Raw genomic sequence first — 9599 nt, 5'->3', positions numbered from 1 at the left:
ATCAATTTTGAAATAAATAAAATAAGATAGCATATGTAAAAAATATTGGATGTATATTCAAGCACAAATAAAACTACAATACATGATTTATAAAACTTATTATCTTACACAGTCATAGAAAAAAATATGAAAAAAAGATATTCACTGGAATAAACAGAAATAAACGGGAAAAAACAGAATAATTGAGAATAATCGGCCGATTAATTGAAAAAATCCGCAAACATACCTCTGTTTAGTGTATTCATAACGGGTTTGACCGCCGTTAACGATTAGACGGGCGTTTAATCGGCCGTTAAGGCCTTTTTTACAACACTGATATGAAGTTAAAAATTAATAATTTATATTTAACTAATTAATGACGGATTGAAATAAAATATTATAATCTGATTATAATAAATCAAATTAAGATCTAGAGCACCTACATTATTGAAATTACGAGAGTTTCTAATATGATGTGGCAGTTTCTAATAGAGCTTCCGAGATGTGGGAAATATGCTGAAAAGTTTCTTATTAAGAAGATGTTTATAAACTCCATGCTGACCAAATGATTAACTCAAATTATTTCTCCTTTTTATTTATTCCAGACGTGGATTAATAGAGGAACTCTAAAATTAATTTTAAAGATGTGAGAGTTAAAAATTTTAAAGACCTTAATTTCTAAATAGTAATTAAATTCATTCATTGAATTTTTGTACCCGTACACACACACCCACACACACACACATTAAGGATTCATTCATTCATTCTAAATAGTAATTAAATTCATTCATTCTTACTAAAAATATCATTTGGATCATTTATTAAATTCATTCATTTGTTCGTTTATTAAATCTGTTAATTTGATTATTTATTAAATTCATTAAATTGTGATTAAACTAAAATAGTTTAAAATACATTAACAAAAGAATTGAAGCATAATACTAAAATAATTTTTAATAGCATTTCAACAATACAATAATAATTGATCAAACATAACTAAAAATAATTAAACAAAAAAGAATTTAAAAATACACAAAAAAATTGAACAAAATACAAAATTAATTTTTAAGTTAAATTTCTATTCTTACGTCTAACATAATCATGTCACATAAGTCTAATAACTTCATTATAGTTATATTAATCTAAATCAGTGCTTAGTATCTATACACTTAATCTAACTTAATTTAGCATTACATCTTCTATATAATAAAAAATTCTATTAAATTTTCTAACATATTAAATAACTTTAAAAATTCACAAACTAATATTTCCGTTTTCATATGTAAAAATTCTCATCCTCTCAAAAATTCACGTTATCAAACAGCCTCAAATATATTTCTATTTCTATATTAAAAATTCTCATTCTCTAAAAAATTTCGTTGACGAACTGATCCTAATTATTCAGCGGTCAGTTTAGCTTCAGCTGCCAGTAGGGATGGAAATGGATCGGATATTATCCGACCGAATTCAGATCCGTATTCGAAAATTAGATACAGATATCCGATATCCGAATATCTTTGCAAATAGTGGTACGAATATAGTTTTGAATTTTAATTATCCGTATTCGAATAGTAGATATACACCATAGAGCTTAAATTTTTTTGAATAGTAGATATACACAATTTTCGAATAGTAGAAGATCACAAGACTTTTCTTCTTCATATAATGCTGATCATATTTTTGTACTTATTTCAACTGGTTTCTTTTGTTTAATTTGAAAAAAGTTATTTTGGCGTACTAAGAATTTGGGACAGGCAATATTAGTTCTGAAGTTTGATCTCCATATTCAGAGGTTAGATTAATTACTTCTTACTTCCTTAAAATTATCCATGTTGATTATACTACAATTAAACTACATTAAGCAATTTTTATTTAGTATTCTTCAATTTTAAGTTAAAAGTTTTATTAATTATGCAAAAGGAGCAGTTGCTGATTAAACTCCAGTAAGCATTTTTTATTTAGTATTCTTCAATTTTAATTTTCGGCAAAAAATTTCTTCTCCATTTTCGATATTCTTTTATTTATTTGTTCTCAATTAAACCAACCGTTATTGCCGCCAATCTCACAAAAACAAAATTAAACCAACCGTTAGTTTAAAATAAAGCACAAGTATATAATATTTTTGATGAACAAATAAGCCTGTGATTTAGTTAACAAACAGATGGTCTGGGTTACTGGGTATCAAAAGTTTTTTTTTTTTTTTTTTTTTTTACTGTAACGTAAAAGGATTAAGCTTTACTTGTCCTCTTGCTGTGGTCTTTTTGGCCTAATTTATTTTTCTTTTGTTTGGGGTGATGGCCTAGGGGTGAAAACGGAGCGGATACGGAGCGGATAATGCTAATACCATATCCGCCTCTGTCGGATAATGAGCGGATACGGATACGGATACGGATAGTAAACGGATATCAAAATTCAAAACCAAATCCGCCTTAAACGGATACGGATACGGAACGGATAGTCCACGGATACGGATTCGAATACGGATATAAAACGAATAATGGTCGGATAATTAAGATATATGAACTTCTAAAATACAAATATTAATTAAAACATTAAATATAAATATTAATGAACTTATAAGAGATGAAAGATAATCTATTCATATAATATATATATATCAAATAAGTGTATGGTAACAAAAGATGTTGTGGTGTAGTGGTTTGAAGCTTGGTCTTAAGGCATTGAGATGGGAGGACATGGGTTCAAATCCCACCTATAGCAAATATTTATTCCTCTTTTATATGGGTTTGGCCAAATTATCCGAATCCGGATAATCCGGATATCCGCTCCGTTTAGGACTCCGAATCCGTATCCGTATCCGTATCCGGATCTTTTATGGATTTCCGAAAATTATCCGAATCCGTATCCGGGAATTATCCGAATCCGGATTATCCGGATTCGGATTATATCCGGATACGGAGCGGATATCCGCCGGATAATCCGGCTCCGTTTTCACCCCTAGTGATGGGGGGTGGTAAGGAGATGAAACTTGTACTTTTTGTAATCAAGTGGAATAACTAAATCATTTGTTTTTACAAGATACTTGATGGTAATGAATTTCGGAGGTTACTGCTGCCTTTATATTAGTATGGAATGTTTGCTAATAGGCTCAAGTAGGGACAATCCCAGCAGTAAATCTTTACCCAGAGAACAAAGATTTGTAGTAGCTTCATAGAACTAACATTCCAACCAGGCGCTTAATTTTTGACCTTTGACTGGTGGTTTAGCAATTATGAAAAGCCGAAAAACCAAAAGTAGAGCCATACACCAACAATCCTCTCCTTTCTCGGGTTTCTCTCTAATAATTCTTCCTTGATATTGGATTGCTTCAAGGTATGTCCTGTGGGTTTGCTCTATAACTCTCCACAGCAGGTATTACATGATCGTTTCGCCTTTGTGCCATCTAATACCAGCTCTAACAATGGCTTTTGTCGTTCTTTTGTTTTATTTTTTCTGTTCTATTTTTTTTTTCTGTGATAATTTGGTGTTCAAGCCTCATTTTGAATCTAAAATAGGGTTGACATATCATCAATTAGGACCGGTACAGATTTGAAGTTAGAAATGATAGAATTCATCTTCACATAAAGTAAAATACCACTCATCTAAAATAAAGTTTTGAACCAAGCCTTCTCAATAGTCATATCTAAACCGCCCGATCTGCATTGAAATTTACACAGTTGATTTATATTCATAAAACAATTTAAATCTGTGTGATTCTAAATCCAAACACGAATCAAACGGATAAAATCAGATTTTGGGCTGTCCAAACAAATAATAGTCCAGTCAGAAATATGGTGTGGTTACCAAAATAAAGAATGAAAAGAGCAGCAAAAACTAAAGTTATGCTTTCCTATAAATATCTCTATCTTAACAAAAAAACTTGCTCCAAGACCTCTCTAATTTATCAGATACCAAAAAGGAAAACATAAAAGAAGAGCAATTTACATGGTTGGAATGAACAAAGATAACTTCTAATGTTTGGTTACAAAAGAAGGTATTTGTATACACAAGTAACCAACTTGAGCGGCATCATCATAAGTTCAAAAATAAAGAACTTCAAAGACTCCAGACTACAGAGTAAATGGATTCTAGAACATAACTTCATCTCTCTTTTCTCTCTCTTTTTCCTTCGTTCTTCTTTCTTCATTTAGCCATTTTAGAAGTAAAAGAGACGATGACTAATGGATCGGATGGTATTGTGTGATACCACGTTTTGGAGGTAGCTTTCTTAAGATGAAGAGCACAAGTGCCGATGGCAGAAGTTCAACCAACTGCACAAATCAGGTAAATGTAACAATTTCTGATTATAACACATTGAAAACAATGACAGAGAAAATAAATCATTCAAAACAAGGAATGCATTATCACCAAGCCTCCAACCTCCCAATGCAATGCAGTATTAATTTTTCTTTGGTGAGTTATTGGAAAAAAAATAATGCTACCCTTAGATAAAACATTAGGCAGTTGTCATGCTGTACAAGGTAACTGTAACCTCAGTTGTGGCAAAACAATGCTCAGCACGCACAAACCATCACTCTTGCAAAAGTAAGGATTCTCAATAAATATCACTCAGAATTAGAATGCTTGAGACTCATACCAAGTAGTAACAGAAGTTGAGAATGGGGTGGTCAAGCACATCCAGATCAGCAGCCTTATCAAATGCATTTATGCCCATCTAAAAACATTAATAGCAACTTAAGATTAAAAAAGAAGAAGCATTCAACATTAAAGATTAAGATTGACAAAATGAGCAATTCTTACCATTATACATCTGACAATGAAGCAAGTAACACATATACCCGTGACATATCCAACCTAAATAGAATCAGGAAAAAGGTATCTACAAAGTTAGCAAAAAGAACAAAATACTTCAAATTAATGCAGCTAAACCCAAAATAGTGAATTGGGTCTCAGTATTCAGCCACAATTTTGTATCTCTGATATTTTATGCAATTGACCCCTAAGTAATGTAATCAAGTTTAATCAAGCATCCATTACCTCTAACAAAACCCATATCTATCAAGTGGAACCAAACAAGAAAGTAACAAAACTAAAACTAAAAGAGTCATAGGTCTAAGCATTTGATCAAACCAACACTCATAACAATACAGTACCTGGACAGACTGATACCTAAATATAAGAACAGACAAATAAATTAGAAGTACCTCGTTCAGCTTTTTGCGCCTCCCTTTTGATTCAACAGGGAACCTTTGCAACATCAGAAAAAGTCTGGACAAAGAAGTATGATATAATGATTGATCATCATAAAAAATTTAATAGGAATATAGTGAGAAGTAGGAAGAGCATGGATACCTAAAGTATTCAAAACCATTTAACCTTCTTTTTTGATTGCAGTCTGACTCAGTTCTGTATCTCTATCAGTCTGATTGTCTCAATTGAAGCTTAATTGAAAAATTGGGAGTACTTTGATTTTTGAGGCCATATAAGGTTTAAATTACAACTAAGTTGAGCCTTGATTGAGGCGTAATCCAACACATGACAGTTCAAGGAGGCACAACCAATATGTGGGGCCTATTTTAGGTTAGATATGTCAGCATCCCAGAATTTGTTCTCATGAAAGCAAATTGAAATCTTCCATATGGAAAATTAGACTTAAAACTAGGCATGAACATAAGCACATCTTTCTGCTTGAGGGCAAATAACAAAAAGGCTGTTAAAGACGGATTAAAAAAATGAGAGACTAACTCACCTCCCGCCATAAAGGGCAAAGCCTAAGGCCACAAACAGTGAGACACCTGTGCCAAAAATTAGCAGTTAAGTTCGATTACAAGAGTGGGGGGGGGGGGGGGGGGGTGATTTTAAGCTGGCATCCTTACCAGCAAAGAATATCTTTGATAATACTATAAATGGACGGATGGGGTTCCACCACAGGACCAACCACAGAATAATCTGACAATGATTAGAGGGAAAAAATGATTCCATAAGTTCAGAATGTAGAGAAATATTTAATTAAGAAAAGGTTCTTATTAAGAATCGCAAGACGACCTTTTTCATGACTTTTCTATCCAGTCATATAACTACTTTGACTATCAACATTTCATATTTTTTTTTATCTTGTAGTGCCTTTTCTCCTAAACTTGCATAAATTGAGGCAAAATTACACAGTTCAACTTAATATTGCCAAAACTAGATGCATTTTAGGATGAATTGACAATATTGCACAGTTAAGAATAATATTGCTAAAACTAGGTGCATTGTAGGGTCAATTGTACTTTAGAAAGCTCAAGTCCAAAACTGGGCGCTGACTAAGTTTTATTGGGATTATTTTGGGAGTTCTCCAGAGTCTTAACCAAGGATATGAATAATAAAATATTTTATGAACAATTAAGTACACCATAAAAAAATTGTATAATTTTCTGATAAGGCAAATCATTTGTAACCTTCCAGAAGTCAACCAAAATAATTATGTCATCTTATAGACAATAAATTATACAGATACAGTAAGAAAATCATTAATAATCCAATGCATCCCTACTAAATCACTGACACTACTAAATGATTCACTCCTGATTTTCTGTATTGAAAGCAAATCTCAATATTACCAATAAGAAACCTGATTCATTACCTGGATAGAATAAACAACCGCGTTGATAATATAGAATGTTGGTCTAAGGCCATCAGTTGAAACAGCCCGAGCCTACAACAATACCAAATCGGAGTAAGAGATTACAAAGACAATAAACTAATTTTGTTCAAAAAAAATAATAATAACCTTTATCTCTTATTTAAATTAATTCTAACCTGATAATATATTTCAGCCCAGAAAAGAACCAGAAGGGCATATGTGGTGAAAAAAGCAAGGCCGGGAAAATCAAGTAGCACATGTTGAATGATCTGAGAAATTAAACACACACATTAGACCAATTATTACCACAAATTGTAATTAGCTTATCAAAGACGTGGTAAAGAATAAACAATACCTCAGGACTTAATTTCTGCACGTCTCGGCGAAATGAAAAAACAATGGCCCGAACTAAATACAAAAAAAAGGTCACTTACTTTTAATTAATCAATTTTACCAAATATAATACGAACTAATGCAAGAGAAGGAAAGCTACATACAGACATTGACGAGGAAATTCAAGAAATGGAATACTTTTTGAGTCGTCCATCCGTACTCGGGTACTCTGCACTCAATCCTGATCAATTGGATCTAAAATGGGGGAAACCAAGCAATCAGCAAAGAACAAATAGAGCCCTAAATTGATTGGAAGTGCGATAAATTGAACCACATACAAGGGCAATGAATCCAATAACTCCGTACGTCACCGCAAGGACATGAAATATCCGATCCTGCCATAGGGGCGAATTGTTCACATCATCCCACCAATTCGAGGCGCTTTTTAGAACTATCATGGTTGCATGTGGTATCACAGGTGCCATTGTTCGTAATTTATTTACTTCAAGATCTCTAAATTGGTTTTTGAATGCGGACTCAAAAGGGATTCAATTTCATTTTTTTTGAGGTTCACGAAAAAGGAGAACACAAAAGAAAAGAAAGGGATCGCGGTGGAGAGGAGGAGTTCTTTGCCTTCCACGTGGGATTAATGTTCTCCGTTCCTTGAAAAATGGATAAATCCATTTATTATAAATATGTCTGTTTCATTTTTACACGTCTGGGCGGTATTAACTACGGCTTGATCCATTTCGAGAGAATTGGAGATAATCATCGTCATTCAAGGTTATTTCCGAGGCGGCAGACGAGCAAAACAGCGCGGTCGAAATTAAATATGAAGGTGCATCAGTTATGTTGTCATAAATATACTCTATGAACTGCACTGCATATTTTTTAGAGTTCAGACTCCAAGAGATGGGAGTACATGTAGACAGGGTTCAATTAATAGATTGTGAACCCGGAGTTGGAAAGCTTTTATAAGGGGATAAGGACTTTGCTATGGAATTCGTATCCTCTGAGATATCTCAAACTTTGCGTGACTTTATGGAAAGTCCCAACCGTTTACATACGTTCTGCACGAATCTCAAAGCACACATAATACTGACCCCTACATCACCCCCGAATAGGCACCGAACACGTCGGTCACGCAAAAGTTGAGATATCTCAGAGGATACGCACTCTTTGCTATGTGGGGTACGTGGTGCAACATCCGTATGTCTCATTCCGTGTAGCAAGTTGCCACACTAGCTCTTTAGAAAGTCTGCATCAGGAAAAACTCGAATTCATATCCCCTCAACCTCAGGTTACCTGGACTGAATACAATTGAATCGGATGGTCTGAAATTGAAAATTTTATCTTGAGACGAATCTCGAAGCACAAATAATACTGCCCTGCCCCTGACGTTATTCCGAGCCGGAATCGACTGAAATTAAATCTGGACCGTCCATTTCAATTGTGTTGAGTCAGGTATCTGAGAGGATACGAATCCAGAACTCTAGGGTTTTTGTACACGTGTACTTTATTGACGAATAATTCCAGGTTTAGTTGTCAACCGACGCTGGCTCAGTTTTTGCATACGTGTACGCATTACAGCGGTTTAGTTGTCACATAAATTCTCGACTGAAGCTTATTAAGCGCCGAGCTATTTGAATTGAAAAGAACATGCGAGAAAACAAGATAAGAATGAGAAAATAGATACTAAGGACCTTTTTATTTATTTAGAAATAACTATAGATGTTCGAATAAAAGAAGTACTGTTTGGGTGATTTCTACAAAAGAACAGTGGAGGAAGAAAATGATTTTATTCACTGAACTGTTGACTTAGTCATTGTATTTTTATCTTATTAAATTTGTAGAAATAAATCCATTGTATCACAACGGTTTAGTGGATAAAACTATATTTTTCTCTCCACCGAACCAACAGTGCAGTGAAGTTGTTTTTTTTTTTTATAAAAACACTCGAACAGTGTTCCTTTCATTTTAACTGTGTGATTTAATTCTAATTTAAAAAAAAAAAAAATCTTACCTGAGTACCTTCGCAATTGCTGCTTCTCAAATCTGAAATTCGGGTACTTCAATGTGCCGTTTTAAAAAAAAAAAATGTCTAAGTCCGTTTCATTACCCTGAAACATACAAGTCTTACGTACACACCAACAAGAAAAAGCAAACAAAAACATATTCAGAGTAAAATGCACAAGGTACAACAAAAAGGTGTACGCACTACACCATCAAAGATAACAGTATGAAAACATATTCAAAGTAAGAGCATCTCCAACAGTGATTGTTTATGGATTGTTTACGCTGATGTGTCAATTATTTTTGTAATTGTTGGATTGTATGGCTATTGCTTATTTAGCCATTGTTGGAAAAAATTGTCTAATAAGAAATCTTTTTTTAAAGATGAGTTGGCCAAATGTTTAATTCTTATTGGCCAAGTGTTTAATTCTCAATTGATTAATTGTATTAATGTAGAAGTGAATTGCTTAATTTCTAAAATTTTCATAATTATTATTTAGCAATTAATTTCAATTGCTGGATTGGAAATGCTCTAAGTCACATCAAGAGCTAAGAGAGTAAAGACAAATGTTCAAAGGTTGTTAGACATGATAGGTCCCTCAAGAGTCATCAGACAGCCATTCCAGCATCCTCTCGTTGTCCCTCTGGACAATCTGAATAGGCACTTCTTCGAGTGCGTATCATCTGA

At 33.4% G+C, this 9599-nt stretch overlaps 1 protein-coding gene across 1 annotated transcript; it reads right to left on the bottom strand.

Moving 5' to 3' along the window:
- Positions 1-3810: 3810 nt before the first annotated feature.
- On the bottom strand, positions 3811-7517 carry LOC144551406 (tobamovirus multiplication protein 3-like). Its single transcript, XM_078299355.1, has 11 exons — positions 7237-7517; positions 7063-7153; positions 6921-6973; positions 6742-6834; positions 6566-6637; positions 5817-5889; positions 5690-5735; positions 5145-5208; positions 4741-4794; positions 4577-4654; positions 3811-4250 (listed from the first exon to the last, which is right to left on the bottom strand). The coding sequence occupies exons 1-11, from the start codon at positions 7381-7383 to the stop codon at positions 4158-4160; spliced, it is 864 nt and encodes a 287-aa protein (XP_078155481.1). The 5' UTR covers positions 7384-7517; the 3' UTR covers positions 3811-4157.
- Between the last annotated feature and the right edge of the window lie 2082 nt (positions 7518-9599).

This window comes from Carex rostrata, chromosome 3 (genome assembly GCF_964058835.1).
Source record: "Carex rostrata chromosome 3, lpCarRost1.2, whole genome shotgun sequence".
In the NCBI taxonomy this organism is placed as follows: domain Eukaryota; kingdom Viridiplantae; phylum Streptophyta; class Magnoliopsida; order Poales; family Cyperaceae; genus Carex; species Carex rostrata.
The sequence above is the reverse complement of the archived record's forward strand: the minus strand, read 5'-3'. Positions and strand labels throughout refer to the sequence as shown.